The 17,118-nt window shown below is 29.3% G+C and overlaps 1 protein-coding gene across 1 annotated transcript; it reads left to right on the top strand.

Annotated features, from left to right (window-relative positions):
* The first annotated feature begins 5,096 nt into the window (after positions 1-5,096).
* Positions 5,097-14,995, top strand: LOC136973798 (SRSF protein kinase 3-like). Its single transcript, XM_067268568.1, has 14 exons — positions 5,097-5,191; positions 5,268-5,331; positions 6,714-6,793; positions 8,807-8,915; positions 10,608-10,695; positions 10,775-10,862; positions 10,998-11,104; positions 11,956-12,118; positions 12,199-12,353; positions 12,436-12,502; positions 12,581-12,672; positions 12,751-12,858; positions 13,540-13,702; positions 14,749-14,995. Exons 1-14 carry the CDS (start codon positions 5,161-5,163, stop codon positions 14,931-14,933), a joined length of 1,500 nt encoding a protein of 499 aa, XP_067124669.1. The 5' UTR covers positions 5,097-5,160; the 3' UTR covers positions 14,934-14,995.
* The last annotated feature ends 2,123 nt before the right edge of the window (positions 14,996-17,118 follow it).

Genomic DNA, 17,118 nt, shown 5'->3' with positions numbered 1-17,118 from the left:
GGGACTTTCCTTTAAACTGGAATTTCTTTCTCCTCCGACCATTTTTCTTTTCCTGTTTATCCAAATATTTTTTAAAGGAAAATAAATAAATACTTTTTGGTCGAGAATCATCTTTAATGCTAAAAAATGATTCGAAAATATCCGTTAATTATAAACGGAAAAGGAGAAATTAGCGAATTAAAACAAAGGGGTTGACGGGTGTTAAGGCGTTGAATCATGAGAGAAGCGAAGTGAAAAAGGATAAAAATAAACGCGCAGCAATCACAATTGGAGATGAAGGAAGGAACCAAAACCTAATTATTCATTCCGTATTTGTTCAATCGGAATATTGGATAGACGAAGACTAATCACGACTGGAGCCAACAGTTAATGAGGTAACTTCGCTACGTTACGTTCCGCTTCTCCTGGATTACAGTTAATCTTCGTTCCTAATAAAGAATCGAAGAAAATTCTCTCGGATAAATTATATTACCGCTTTCATTTAGGTATAATTCCGCGAGTTGGTTTAACAATTAAATGCTTTCCCATCTGTTAAACTACGTTTTCGAATGTATTCGAACTCCCATTCGAGCTATTTTCGCCCGATTATACAGCGTTATCGACAGACGAATTGTCCCGGTAAAGTGAAGTATTCGTTAATTAAAGCCAAACTGTGATGTGTCCGAGTTTTACCTTTGCAACTAGAGAATTTGCTTGCCGTTCATTAAACTACTAGAGATAATAGAGGGGAGAGAGTGGGATTTAGCAAATAAATAGCCGATTTACACTTTCTCCACGTAGACAATAACAAGTAGGCAAACTTGTCGAGAGGGGGGTATGTACGCGCGTGACGTCATCGACTTAGGATAATTGGTGTCCATTAATTGAGTCACCGCAATAAACCGTTATTGAAGTACAGTAAGAGCTATTAAATATTCTACGCAGATAACGAAGCTAATGGAGAAGAGAGAGGCGTTGGTCTAGCACCTTAGCAATCACACATTTGTCTCGCTTGTCAACTGTCAAATCCTGCTGTGCCGAAATGACCATTAGCCCGTACAAAGACAGCGTAATAAACTTAGTTTTCCAAATTGTTGTGGTTAGAATTTGAAATCGGTTAAGCACTAAATTCGAAAATGGGATTAAAGATAGTAGCATACGTGTAATGCTTTCAGATCTTCTGTGTCGTTTACTGTTATAAAATTGTAATAACGCAGTCGAGTTTATAATTTAATTCGCCATTTTCAACTAAGTGTTGTAATGTTTCATTTGAGAATTCTAATTCCACATTGAATTCTCATAAAAAAAAAAAAAAACTATTTTTCATTAGAGGCGCGAGAGCAATAAAATGGCCGCAAACAAAGAGCGTATTTTTCATTATTAGTTATCTCCGAGTGATGCTGTCGTTCCATTAAGTGATATGGGCGGACGAGATGAATGTTTATGAAATATTAATAAATAAATGAATATTTGAATATAAATATCCGATCGAAATGCCTCTTGAATAATCCTCAATGACATCCTGCTAGTGCCATCTGATGGTGTGCGAATAAACAATTTTTGTCACCAAAATTTTGGGCTTTTTCGGAAAATTTTCTGCAAATTTTTAAAACATACATTTAAGAAATTTTAATTAATTTATTACTAATTAAAAATATAAGTTTCTTAAACAATTTCTTTAGAGTTCCATAAAGATCAGTAAGGTGTACATTTTAAAAATCAATATTTTCAATATGAATTTCCAAATTTCTATATGTATCATGGTGCAAAAAGAAATACAATAGAATCTTCGTTATCTATTCTTTTATAAAATACTAAAGAAGTAAATAAAATAGCAATAAAAATAGAATCTACAGTCTGAGTTCGGTGCAATTTTTATGATTTTTCTGTTTGTCCCATCGTGGGGATGGCCGAATCAATGATGAGGACAACTAAAAAGGCCTCACAGGATGGAAACGGGCGAAATACGAAGAGGGAATTTAACACTTTAATAAGTAATGTCTGATATCCTTTAATATTCCGTTAAAAATTAGCTTAGAACATTAAAAATAAAAGTTTAATTCAAAGTTTTTAATTGGAAAGTTGAAAAAAGCTCTTTATTTTGTACTCTGAGATGCTTTTTTAGTTGGTTTTTCAGGTACAATGGGGAAATTACAGTAAGTCTTAGATAATTAGAATTTTAAATAAATATTGTGTTTACAACACAATTCGACTTTCGAAACAATATTTTTAAAGAAATTACTTAGGAAATCCATTATAATTGAAACTATTTAATTACCTTTCTATTATATTTAGGTGCCTATTCATTCATTTAATGGTAATTTATTATTTTCGTTATTACTGTTGTATTCAATGGGACGAATAACACAAATTAAAAGTAATCTTGTAGAGAAATTTGAAATAAATTTAATCCGTTTCATCAATTCTGAATACAAAATTTCATTAGAACGAATTCTTTATGAATGGATTTTTAAATAAATTGTTTAATAATAAATATATTTATCAAGAAACTACTTTCCTAACAAATAAAATATAGTAAAGTCAAACCTCTGAATAACTGCCACTGACGAGATTATACAAAATGGCCGTTGTTTGGAGGTTATTTTGTATGCACTTTTATTTAACGATCCTGGAAAAATGGACGCCGTTTAGAGGTGTCCGTTGTTGGAAATTCGACTCTTACTTTAAACTAGAAAAATACTAGCTTTTTATTTTTAAAATAATAAAATTATATAGGAAAATTTGTCAAAAATATTGTATAAACAAAATTAATCAAAATGCCTTTGGATGAAGGAGAAGAAGAGATGTGGAAGATGAGTCTCTTTTTCTGTTCTTAAAAAGAAGAGGAGGCGAAACAATACACGTAAACAATGAAAATCAATGATTAAGGGCATATTTATAAATTCTACATTTTAATTAGACTATTGATTTTAATTTACATGATAAATGATTAATTAATTCTGTCGTTAAGTATTATATACGTTTCGGAAAGATTAATATTTTGTGTTAAAAAATGATACCGACAGAGTAATTCCATTTCGGTGCTTCTCAACTGTCAGTTTATGAGAAATATTTTAAATACTCTAATCAATTCTTAAAATATTAAATGAAGTAATAGTAAATTTCGCTAATAAATTTCCTTTATAATATTCTTAGAAGTTTTAAGAGGGCACTTAATATGCTTTGTAGTCATTAATTTCAGAAAAGTTTCTATAATTACAATATGGAACCTTCAGCCGGAATCAAAAGTTAGTGTCACATTCAATCGAAGAACTTGCTTATATAAAAGTTCTTAAAAGTAAATTTGTGCCAATTGTTTATTGTTAATTGAAGACACACTTCTGGAAATTCTTACAATAACAAGAGCAATTTCATATCTGATTACATATTTTTAATGATTTTTTAAATCGTAATTAGAAAACAGCAATTTAAAAAATCGTTAAAATGAAAAAGCTAACTCCACTTTTAAAGGTGAAGTTAGCCTTTTCACTTAATAAAAATTCTGAGCGCTTTAACCAACTTATCCCTGCCCTTTGCCAGGACCATCGAGAGCCTGTATGGTTCTCGGGGTAGAGCGAACCCCTTTTGCCTTATTTTTTGTTCTGTCTCTTGAACAAATAAAATAAGTAGAATGTCTGTTTTGTTAACATAAAAGACTAGTTTTAAAGACTTTATTTTTTTTATTAGTAAAAATAACATTAATTTTATAGGGTAGGAATCATTACGGGTCTTTTCTCCAGGCACGGGAAAAATTCCAAGCTCTCCTTTCCTGTCGACGACCTGTCTAAGAGAAAGAAGGATTAAATCTGTTCCAGCCGAAAAAGATTAGAATCCTTACTGTATAGAAAAAGGATAATATAGAGAAAGGAAAGGAGTATTATCCTTTCTCCACACAATCCAATGTATATACGCCGCCATTCTTTCTACATTAATGGATTTACTGTAAAGTAATTATCAGTGGATAAAACCACTAAACACTTATAGCTGGGTCGTGGATTCGTTCCTGCCTAATGAGCTGGCCACGTGTTTTTCGGTTTTCTTTACGTGTTTAATACCTAAATAAGAGTCAGTTTGCCGGGAGACATTTCCCCTTGGCAGATCGATCATGTGTTGCATTGCCGTATCCCAACAAACCAATCAATCAATCACTGTATATAAAAGATTTTTCCGGGCCGTAAGAAATCCAATTTAGACACTATTTTGGTGCCTAGTCTTAACTATTTTCGATAATTCCGAAGTTTTGGTATCCGAACAATGGGAGGCTTACGTTGCATATTGGGGTCAACATCCCATGAATTGTTTATGGCGATCTGTCCCGGATATATCGAACCCTGTACCCTCATCATTTTTCATTTGTATTGATAATATTTAGAACTATATGGTTTCTCCTTCATTCGTGTTGCCCTTGCCACTACATTCAGGCTAATCCTAATGAAAAAAATTACAATGTTTTTTTTCTCATTGTTATCGTAGGTTCAGCCGGAAGGAGAGAGGCTAGGCCCGACAGACCGCCCGTGAAAAATTCCTGGGGTTGTTCATCAGGATTCTATTCTGAATTCCCCAGAGCAATAAGTTGATCGCCTCGGCTATTCTACCTTCAAGATCGATCCTATTAACTCTTTCCATTCTGTGCCTACTTAGAGGGTCTTTTAGCAAGCCTATTAAGGCTGTGCTCATAAGAGGGCAGCGGGATAGTAAGGAACGGGCCTGACATATCCAAAACGGACCACTCCGAAACATTCCTGAAGTTTTCGACCCGTTCGGATTCTATCCCGGATCTCCAAAGTGGTAGGCTACCACCTTAGCCGCTCGGCCATCCATCCGTCCAGGCAACCAGGATTCAATACAGAGTTTATTCAGAAATTTTTAACGAGTAGATTTTATATATATCGAATCCGTTCCTTGATAGTTTCGTGGACTTCGCCTAACCTATAATAGGCTTTTAAAAAAGACGCTTTCGGTTTGCCCTAAAGGCAAAATCGTTAAAAAAAGAAAACGATTATTGTAATTATTTTCCAGTTTAAAAAAATACATTTTGAATAAAATCGAATATTTTTCTTTTCATAAGAACGCTTACATTAAATTTATTTGTAATTTTAATTAAACCATAAAATCATCCAATTTGAACACCATGTGGCAACACTGATTAGTATACACAGGAGGCGTCGGCGGCCGGTTCAAATGAAAATGAGTTCGGATAGGAACAAAAGATGTAAGAAGTGTTGATCGTTTATTTTATTGATTAAAAAATATAATGAATTATTCGTATTTTTTTTTATTGTTTTCAGACTTGGCAAAGAAGGGAAAAAAGAAGAACGGGTTTAAAAACAAAAACGAAAAATTTATTGCTAGGTAAAGAAGGAAGCAATGCTTAACTCATTGTCTATATATAAATATATTGAGTAGATGTTAACTTTAGGTAAATACTGCGTATATAATTATATGGATATTGTACTAAAAGTAACGCCTACAGATTTTTTTCTTGCGTGACTTTTTTGTTCATTTAGGTTCCAAATTACAAAAGTTTCTTAAAGTTATTGTAAAATACAGCTAAATAAATTTTCTTTCAATGTTTCTTTGACAAAATGAAAGAAATAGTTATAAATATTGAAGGAAAAAATTATTATAATAATAAATTTAGTTCAAACACTAAGACTGGAATAAAGTATGTCAGAAAAATGCAAACCGATGAACCTTATAAATGAAATTCCAGTATAAATTCAATTTTGGAATGCATTAGCACAGTGATATCATTATTTATGTATTTGAATGTTTTCAAATAATTTTAAAATGTTCAAATGCATAAATAATGCATGATTGTGTGTAACATGATACAAAATAATATAAGTATAAATAAGAATTCACAAAAGTTTTTTAAATTTATCATCTGTTATTGTTGGTATAAAGATTGCCACGCATCTGATGATATGTAAATTTATGAAGTATTTTCTAGCAAATCTAGTGTTCCTATGTATATATCTAATCTTTTGTTTAAACTTCATTTAGTAGTAATGTCTGAAATTCGAGGTTTTAATATCTGTAGTTTTAATAACTTGTCGGAAAGGTGATGCTTCTGCTGGTAAAAAATACTTTTTAATAAATTAAACCAAAACTAAAGTGGCATTAAAATGAGATTTTAATTCATAAATATAATAAAACTGATATAAGATATTTGATTGGTATTAAAAAATTTAATCAAACTTTAAACTAACTTTGTAATGTGAATCTACTAAATGCCAGGGCTGTCGAGAGGTGAAGCTGGAGATATTTCCCCAGGCCTATAATGGTTTTTACCCTATAAATTAGATTTTATTTTTTGTTATGATTGCTTTTATTAGTAAAAGAAAGAAAATTTATGTACAGTATTTCATTTGATCAGAATGAATGGACCCAAGGTTAGAAATAGGCTCCTTTCGCTGTCATGCATACTCTCGATACTGACTACAGCTACATAAAATTTGAATATTTAAACATCTCTCTTCATTATCTGAAGAAAAAAAATTCTAATTCTAAATTTTCAAAAATTTAATATTAAAAATTTGAATTTCTATAAATTTTAAAATTTATTACATTTATAGAAAATATTCATTTATACTAGACATCTGATTTAATATATTTTTAATGTATGAAGTATTTTATGAATATACACAAAAATCAAATAACCTTAACAGTATTTAGCATAAGATACATTTAAAAAACTTCATTCTAATTTTTACGATTAATTTATTATTTAGAGAATCGGAATCTACAAGCAACAAAGAAATTTTTTCCAGTTCTGAGGACGAACAAGAAGATCAGAGAGATTATTGTAAAGGTAAATTCCAAATTTAAAACCAATGAAATTTGAGTATTTAAGGGTTATTTGAATAAATTATATCTTTTTTTCTTAAATGAAATAGTCAGTATTGAATTTGATGAAAGATTAAATTATCTCTAAAATATAAATGAGTTGTACTTTTAATGAGTTTTGAACTGTGATTATATTGCATGTATAAATTTAGTATTGACTATAAAATAGTATAATGATAGAATTAATTATGAAAATGGTATAAATTTAAGATGATTTGATGAATTTACTATAACTATAATTGTTACAAAAAATCATTAAATTACATGCTAATCAGGAACAGTAATACTCAAAGCCAAATGTGGATGACAAAATTCAAACAACATTTAAAGTCAACAATAGATAAAACCAATTGCCCAATTTTAACTACGAAGGTCCAAAGAGACTTGATGCAACCAGTTGATGTTCAATATCACCTTAATCTTATCATTTTTGGTATCTGCCTCCAGTGCCATAACTAGGGTGGTGCCCAGGCACAGGGTGTAGACCCTGGGGGGGTGCAGAAATGACCTGGACCAAGTTTTGGATCATAGTTTTTGGGTGTAGTTACAGATGCTCGCACCGGGTGCATAAAAGGCTAGTTATGGCACTGTCTGCCTCAACCCAGATACAAACTTCTATATGGCACAATATAGTTTATTTTTTCAACAACAAAATCTACAATTTAAATTGAATTAAAAATAAATGTTGAACGGACTAAATTTATTTAAAATAGTAATTACAATATTTTAAGCTTAACTATCCAAATGGGCTTGTTTGCTTGAAAGTATTTTACTTAGGATAAATATTTGTATTGTATTACTCTCTTGAATCAGTATGGTTTTTTTCTTATTTTATTATTTCAAAGTTTATTATTTGAAGCTTAATTTTTATTTTAAAGCTTATAAATAATATTTTATTAATTATTTATAACAACCTTTTTGTTAAGTAGATTTTACATATACAGTGTATATTATATTAAAACAATACTTCAGATCTCTGTGCTTTTATTTTCCCAGCTGTTATGTATAAATTACAAGGGAAAGTATTGGAATTGTGTCAAATTTGACCCTGAGAGCTTTTTTTAAACCTCCACCTTTTGAGACCTCCTGAATCCAAAAACAGCAAAAAAATTCCATGTGTGTGTGTGTGTGTGTTGGTGTCTATTTTGCTTAATAACTCAGGATGGGGTAAAGATTAAGTAACAAAATTTGGCATGGTGGCTTATGTATGAGGGGCAATAATGCTATTAAATTTTGGTGGTTAAAGGTTGAGGGAGTGAAGAGATAAAGGAGTCATGTGTATCTCCAGTAGGGTCAGACTTAATGATGATTTTACTTGTTATTAACATTTATACTTTTTTTTTATAAAATTTGTTTTTTGCCATTTTATAGTAATTAAAAAAATTTTAAAAGATTTTTATAACAAAATCTCATAACAAATGGCACCCACACACAATTTTATTATATTGTAATTAAAAAATAAAAGCTATTTTTCTAAATAAAATCTCATAATAGCCAGGAAAGTTATTCATGCAACTCGTTGCTGAATTTTTTATTAACTACTTTACATTTTTAATTGTTAAATGATATTTTAGTGCATGATATGTTTCAATGCAATGCTTCTGCTGCCCCTGATACTAATCATTTTCAATTTGTTACTGAAATACTTCACTATGTACAGAAAATGGATGCATATTCATTGTAGAAATGTTCAGATTTTTGTAATTTTATTACTTTTTTAATTATTGATGTTAATTTAATGTAAGGAAATGCACACAATCTAAGTCTGATAATCTGATGTGTATAGTTTTATAAAAAAAACAATTTTATTTAATTAATAATAGGTTAAATGAAAATTACTGCTCTCATAATTCTTGGAATTATAATCATAGGTTTTTATTAAGACAATTCTATAATATTTTTTCAATGTCTTATTGTTTTAATATTTGAAATAAAATGATAATTCAGAATAATTTCTAACATTTATACTCTGGTGTAGGAGGGTATTGTCCCATAAAAATTGGAGATGTGTTAAACAGTAAGTATCGTATAATTCGCAAGTTAGGATGGGGATATTTTTCCACTGTATGGCTTTGCTGGGATTCAAAGTAAGTTATTAATTTTTGTAATGGATATATGTGTATATATACATATACATATTAAATTTTATATACAAATTTTGAATTATGAATTAAAGTAAATTTTTTAATATATTTTTTTAAGTTCTAAAATGATGTTTCATAAAATATATATGACAAAAATACTTATAATTTATTGGCAATTATGAAAAAATATATTATGTTTTTCATTAATGTTTAGGACAGTGTCTTGTAGTATCTGTTAGGAATAGTTAAATATTTCTTATAAATGCATCTGAATTTTATGTACAGGTACATCACTGAATTTCCAGTATCCTAGGTTCCAAAGCCTTGCTGGATTAACCATTTTACTGGAACAACTGTGGTCATAAATAATCTCTCTTTCATGTCTAAAGTACACCAAGGACTGCTAGAAACTTCAATAAATAAATGATATATAGTTACTTATACATTAATACATTAGTGAAACAAGATGATTAAGCAAAAATGAAATACAGTTGATGAATCAATACCACATATGTCATGCAGCTTGCATACTGAAACACTACTGTCCATATTTTTTTCAACAGTTATCTCGGATCAATACAGATAGTGTTTATGTTTGATATGACTATTGACACACTCATTTCTCTTATAAGCCACAACTAAGTTTAAATTTAAACAAAATTAACTAATAATGCAACAAAATTGCAGTATCACTACAAAGTGCAGTGTTAATAAGCATGCCCAACACACAATGCTATTTGAGACCACCCAGTAAGGTAGTCTGATGACTGCAAGAATTACAAGTTCCCTTTTTGCAATTTTGTCCAGATTAAAGGGATGCTGGACCATCAGTTGCAGAAATTCGGTTGTGTACCTGTATAATAAACATATTTAAATTAGACTAATAAAAATTATCCAATATAACAAAATATAAAACATATATCTAATGTGTATTTTTATTTATATGTAATTTAAAAAAAAAATACACTATCCAAAAGATCAAATTTCAGCAGTATGTATGATATTTGATACAGCACTCAGTTTTATACCAGTATGTATGATTTATATTTAATATTACCTTTTAGATATTACAATTATATGATTCAAATTTGTATTTTATCAAGGACATACTCAAGATCATCTGCTGCACCAAGGCTAAAGATTCTATCTCCAAAATACTTAAAAAATCAAATTGTACACTTGATATGCCTAATTAGTATCTTGTATCAATACCCCCAATATCTGTAATAATTACAGAACCTTTCTCATACTAGATATTGGGCAGTATTGTCCATCAGAATCAAAAGCAATTCTTGAGTTACTGGAATTGGAATCAGTAAAAATGGACTGGCTCTGAACTTTAATAGGTTATGGTTCTAAAAGATAGTCTGGTTCCCATTGATGGTGATGGAATGTCTTGTATGTTGTTTGCATTCAATTGATTTAAAAAGTATATAGTTAGTATCATGAACTTGAGTAGTCAAAGTTGGAGTCAGACTCAAAAGCATTTGTGTATCAACTCCACAGCCTTTGTATTGATAAAGAATACTAATTATGCATACCAATTGTGATACCAAATTTGGCATCTAAATTTTATATATTATTACCAATGAAAATTGTTTTACAAATTGTATTTACATCATTTAATAGCATCTGTAAAGTGTAATCTAAGATCAAATTAGTTGTATTATTTTTTAAATAATTTGTTTATAACAGGGAAAAAAGATTTGTGGCTCTAAAGTTAGTGAAGAGTGCAAGTCATTTTACAGAAAGTGCTGCTGACGAAATCAAGTTATTGAGAAGTGTAATATATCCTAATCAAAATTACTATCTTATGGTAATATCTTTGCAGTTATACTAATAATAATAATAATTGATTCAAGGTTAGAAATACTGATCTAGGTGATCCATACAGAGAGAGAGTCATCCAACTTCTAGATAATTTTCAAATAAGCAGCATAAATGGAAATCGTATCCTTTCTATATGTGATGAAATATAAAACGTAATTCTTATATTCATAAAAACATACTGCGTTTAAATTTACATTTTATTAAGAATTGCTCTAAAAATGTAGATTGATTTTTTTTTTTAATTATACTAATTAGATACTTGCATGGTATTTGAAGTTTTAGGTCATAATTTATTGAAATTAATTATTCGATCGAACTATCAAGGAATACCCATTCAGTGTGTGAAAACAATTATATCTCAGGTAATGTTAAATGTAATTTTATATAATTTTTTAAACAGAAAATAGCACTAAGTTGTATTTTGAGATTATAATAAAGTTTGATATAAATTCAGATGAGAATGTTTTTAAGCAGATTGATACAATTGATACAAGCAAAGTAAATTTTATATAAGAATATAATGAAGTAATATAAAAATTTCAACATATGTTTTCGTAAATATATCCTTAGAAATAAGTGGACAAACAAAAATTAATAATAAATGATGATTAAGGAAAACAGTGATTTAAATTAAAAACATTAAGTTTTTACAGCTTACATAATTCTGAAATTTACTCTGTAAATTTTGTTTATTTTCGAGAATAAAAGTTACCAAAATTTTCCTATTTTTACATACTCTTTTTTAGTAATGTTGTTGTTAAATAACTATATTACAGTACTCTGTACAATTATCAATACTTTTACAACTATGAAACTTTGCAAATGTTATCTTTATGAACAAAAATAATACATTGTTAATTTTAAAATTAAAAAAAAATTATGTAAGAAACTTTTTACATTGATTATTTGTAGTGGAAACAAGAATTAGATCCATAAACAAATGTTTCTTATCATATACATAAGTATAACAGAAAACAATTTTCAATAATAATCATATCAATAACAAATCAGTTGACTATTTCTTTTCCATAATTATATGATTTTAATGAGACATTTGTTTATTTGAATCATGTTTTAAAAAGATTTGATAAAATTATACAAATACAAAAAAAGCATATATATTCATTGAGGATCCAGTGATTTTCTTGTTTTAAATGAAAATCATTATTGTACATTAAGAACTTAATAATCATGCTGATCTTATAACCAATAGGTTTTGGAAGGTCTACATTATCTCCATACAAAATGCAATATTATTCATACAGATATTAAGCCAGAAAATGTGTTAATAACAGTTGATGAAAGCTACATTAAAAAGCTAACGTATGAAGTAATTCAACGCCAGAAACTTGGACTTAGACCTTTGGCGTCTCAAGGTGTGTGTCAGAGTGAAATTTATTTTCTATATAATGTTTAATTTATAATATACATGTTAAACTTATAATCATTTTTTTAGTTTGTAATGCACCAAGAGAATTAAAAAATTGTAATAATTCAAATTTGTCAAAAAACAAGAAGAAGAAATTGAAAAAGAAAGCCAATTGGCAACAAAAATTGATCGAAATGGAAGTTCAGGAATTGGAAAAGTCTGAGACTGATGAAAACATTCAGGTCAGCAACAAATTTTTAATTCAATATTCTCAATTACACACGAGAAACATTAATTAATTTTAAAACATTTTTCTGTTTACAGATTGAATTGTATCCAGGAATTAATATAGAAAAAAGTTGTTCTGAAGAAGAATTTTTAAACAAATTTGGTAATTAAACTTTTAATTAATAATAATAATAAATAAAATTCATTTTCTTAGTGATTTGTTTTTTCCTTCCTTCCACAGAGGATCAATATTTAGATAAACTTACAAATTCTCTAAATCAGATATCAGCTCTTTCTGTTAAGATAGCAGACCTTGGAAATGCATGCTGGGTGGTAAGAACAATTTTAATTTTCAGAGATTACAAATCTTATTTTCAGTTTTCGATTTCAAAATCATATTTTGTCTTAAAGAATCAACATTTTACGGAAGATATTCAAACCAGGCAATACAGATCTCTTGAGGTATTGCTGGGTGCTAATTATGGACCTCCAGCAGACATCTGGTCTACGGCTTGTTTGGTAAGCTGAATTGTTACAAATTATGGATTTATCCTTATAAAAAAAAAATGAATAAACTAAAAGAATATAATTTTATTTTATAAAAGATTTCTTTTAGTACTTTCAGGAAAATTGATATGTTGTCTGGAATTTAGTATTGGAAAATTTAATTTCTTCATTGCCAAATTCATTGTACAATATTCACAAAATAGAAAAAATATTCAAATGTATATTCAGTTTTAGATATTTTTTGATGCAGTTGCTTATATATGAATTGCAAAATGATACATCTGTACCAAACCAATTTTAATCACCCATAAAATAATCTTAAAAATATTTCTGTGAACTGACTTTTGGATCATCCTGTATATTGTACTGATTGTACTGACATACAAAAAGTTCATTAAGAAATGTCTTAACTATTTTTGAATTACACATACACTAATTCATTTTGATTAATGTTGCTTCATTCAATGTACAAAAAAATAATTCTTATAGTATGATAACATGGAAAATAATCTTTGTATTGGATAATTGAAAGATCTAAAATTAAGTTCATTTTTAGTGTTATTGAGAATATTGAATGTCAAAATATTCTCAATAACACTAAAAATGAGATCTAAACTTATGGCAATGTCTTGACATGTAAATTCTTTCCAGTGTTAGAATTTAAAACATTAATTATAATTCTTTTATCTGTAGGCATTTGAACTAGCTACAGGTGATTACTTATTTGATCCTCATTCTGGTGAGAAGTATACAAGAGATGAAGATCATTTGGCATATATAATAGAACTACTTGGAGAAATTCCTAAGCATATTATTTTTTCTGGAAAATATTCTCGAGACTTTTTCAATAAAAGAGGTAAATACGATCATCATATAAATGAAACAAAATTTATTACTTTAAGCCCGTGGTTCTCAATCTTTTTGAAGTCGGAGAACACTAAACTTTGATGTTTTTTTCCATGGAACACTTACATCAGCTTTAAAGCAGGGATGACAAACCTCCTTGAAATCAAGAGTGCACTTGGTCTAGTATATGACGTCATTGGCATTTGCAGATTACATTCCCATACAAAAATTATTATACATTGTATTGATTTTTCCTTTGCAACAATTCTTAATTGTATATTTGATTTTTTTGCGGAACACTTAAAGTGGCTTCATGAAGCACCCATGTTCCGCAGACCACAGATTGAGAACCATGGCTTAAAGCATATTATAAGTAAAATAATCTTTATTATGAATTTTCAGCATGAAAAAGGCTTTCTTTGGAATAATAATTTAAGCTATGAAAGAAAGTGAAATTAGGAAAGAAATGCATTCATTAATCAAGCAACTATTGTAAATGATATTTTCAATTTCATTGTTATAATGAACAGAGATTCGATATAATTTGTAAATAAGTGATATTCAAAAATTACTTATATATGGGAGGATTTGAGGCCAATGCAGCAAGAGCAATCATTACATTATTGGTCAAGTTAAGCAACTTGTTGCAGGATGGGTTAATACAAGTCAGGAGTGATTTTTTTTTTTGCTCCTTACAACTGAAAAGAACATAGACCAATATTCAGGTTAACGTGGTACCTTCAAGAAAAAATAAAATGGCATCTATAAACAGTCAAAACTTTTGAGAAAAATTTGAATGGAAACACAGACGTGATATTGTTTATGAAATTGAAATGGCTGTATTGATGATTACAAAAATTTTCTTCCTAATTTTCAACTACATTTTCTATATTCTTGGGATTATTGATTTATCAAGTTACACATGAGATGAATTAACTGTAGCCTGTATATAGCGAGATACTAAAAAGTCTAGCCAAAATATTTAAATATAGCTCAAAGAAATGCAGCTTTTGGTTATATATGCAGATAAATAATGTTTTATTATTATTATTACAGGAAATCTGAAACACATTAACCAGTTGCAACCGTGGGATCTACACAGTGTTTTGACAGAGAAATACAAATGGAAATCATCCGATGCCCAAGAATTCATGGACTTTTTAATTCCCATGTTAGCCTTCGATCCCAATAAACGTGCCACGGCCCTGGAGTGTCTGAAGCATTCCTGGCTCAGCTCTTGATGTAATTTATATGGTTAGATGTTGCCAAAAAATACAGTATTATTTAAAATAAATATGGTCATCCAATAAGAAATGATAAAAAGAAAATAAAATTTTTAAAATTCCACAATTAAAAAATTAATAATGGTAGGGTAAACTTGCCTAATTCGTACCCCTTAAGGAAAAACCATCATATTATCGAAATTAATAAACAAAAATTATTTTTCATTTTAAGTAACTTTTATTTGAGAAATATTTTATTACTACCATAATCAAATTTAGCATAAATCTTATAAACTTCTGAGAAATAAACAATTTAAAAAAACACTAAAAAAGTACGATTTAGAACCATTCATCTTAAATCGTACTGATATATTCTTAAATCGTACTTTGAGATCCTATCATTGGTTTGCATCTTAAGAATCAAAATCTTAATCAATAATGTATTAATACGTGTGTAGATTCGGCTGATGGTCTTCGCCAATTCTTGGCAGTCATTGCAGTTGTAATCTGTTGCTTTTTATTGGTTCCTGCGCAAAGTTCATATACCCATATCTCACATCGTGTGCATTTGATCATACTTTTGCGGTTATTTTTGAAATCAGTAACTTAATAAAAAAATAACAGTTTACAAATCGGCAATAGCTTATTGTGACATTCATCTAACATGGTTTTCCTAAATCGTACCAGTACGTTTTAAGAACTTGCCTGGAGTACGAAATAGGCGCAAGAGTCGAACAAGTTTTACATTTGCCTCCAAGAAATTTGACAACAAATACTCATATATCATCACATCAGGTGAAATCACAAAAATACGCATTAATACGTCACAGATAGTTAAAAAACTTATACACGATCCAATTTGAAGAACGTTCTTACGAAATGTGCAAAAATATTACAGAAAAAGTTGAAAAAAACTTACCTTTTCAATATTTTTGTCGGAAGCGGCGTAACAGCGTGTTGTCTGTCAGATGGTAATATGGCCGACTGTTGTTTACTTTTTTTGTCACTAAAGGCACTAATAGCTATTACCGAAGTTGAGATATAAGCGAAGTACGAATTAAGCAAGTTTCCCCTACCTTTTATGAAATTTTATTTTAATCTGTTGTATAGCTTATTTCAAATAAAAAGTTTTTATACGTAAATGTCCGATTTTCTTTTTTGATGTACTGGTACTTTGCTATAATTAGAGAATTTATCACACCTGGGATCAGAACAAGCAATCTATGTACTAACTATTTGAAATTGTTGGAAGCATTAAGTAGCTTGTGATATGTTCTCTAAAGCTTAATTTCAACAATTTCAAATAGAACAAGCAATCAAGTACGTACGAAATACTCATTTTTAATAAAATTATCTTCAAAAATTCTTAATTTGCACCATTATCAAATTATTATGTACAGTACTTTAGTTTTTGGCTTAAAAATTTTAAATCACTTTTGAAAATGTATTTCAAATAAAATGAATATTTCTGAAAACAAGACTTTGTAAAAATTTCATCTATCATAGAAACATGCTAATATTCATCAGTTTGTTTGTCGCTATCCAATACTTCTAAATTATTATCGTTCTCTGCCTTTTCAGATTCCAACATTGACCTAAGGCTGCTAACCTTACCTATAACCTTCTAATTCCGTAAATAAGCCTAACAGCCAAGAAGCCAATGGACTTGTTTTAAAGTCTCGTTAAGTTCATTTCATGATATAACTATAGAAACGAAAATTTCTCATCAATTCTAGCGTTTCTCAACCTTTTTCTGACCTTTGGCCCCTTTCGAACTTAATATTTTTGTGGCTCCCATAATACTAACTCGTTTTGATAAATTTTGCATTGCAGACACCATCCACGTAACTTTCAACCTTTTATTCAAAACGTGCGTACACACGATATTACTATATATAATTGTTGTTATGTTGTTGATTCATATTAACATGGCACCTGGCAGTTTGGAATCACCGATTTCGGTGAAATTTTGTGGATGTATTGTATTTATTGTACTTAAACTCTACTACATCCCCAAGACCACTATCAGCGGCGCCCGCAGATTATGAAAAAGGAGGGGCACAAGCTATTGAAAAAAACCATCGTACTGTACATTACGCAAGGAGCTTCAAACACTATGATTCAACGTCGGATCAGCGCTCCCACAGAGTGGCGCTGATTACACCCTCGGGGCTAGTTTGGCTTCGAAAACAAAGAATGGGGT

The sequence above is a fragment of the Centruroides vittatus genome, unplaced genomic scaffold (assembly GCF_030686945.1).
Source record: "Centruroides vittatus isolate TY-2023 unplaced genomic scaffold, ASM3068694v2 contig_329, whole genome shotgun sequence".
Taxonomy (NCBI): domain Eukaryota; kingdom Metazoa; phylum Arthropoda; class Arachnida; order Scorpiones; family Buthidae; genus Centruroides; species Centruroides vittatus.
This window is presented reverse-complemented; position numbering and strand designations above follow the sequence as displayed.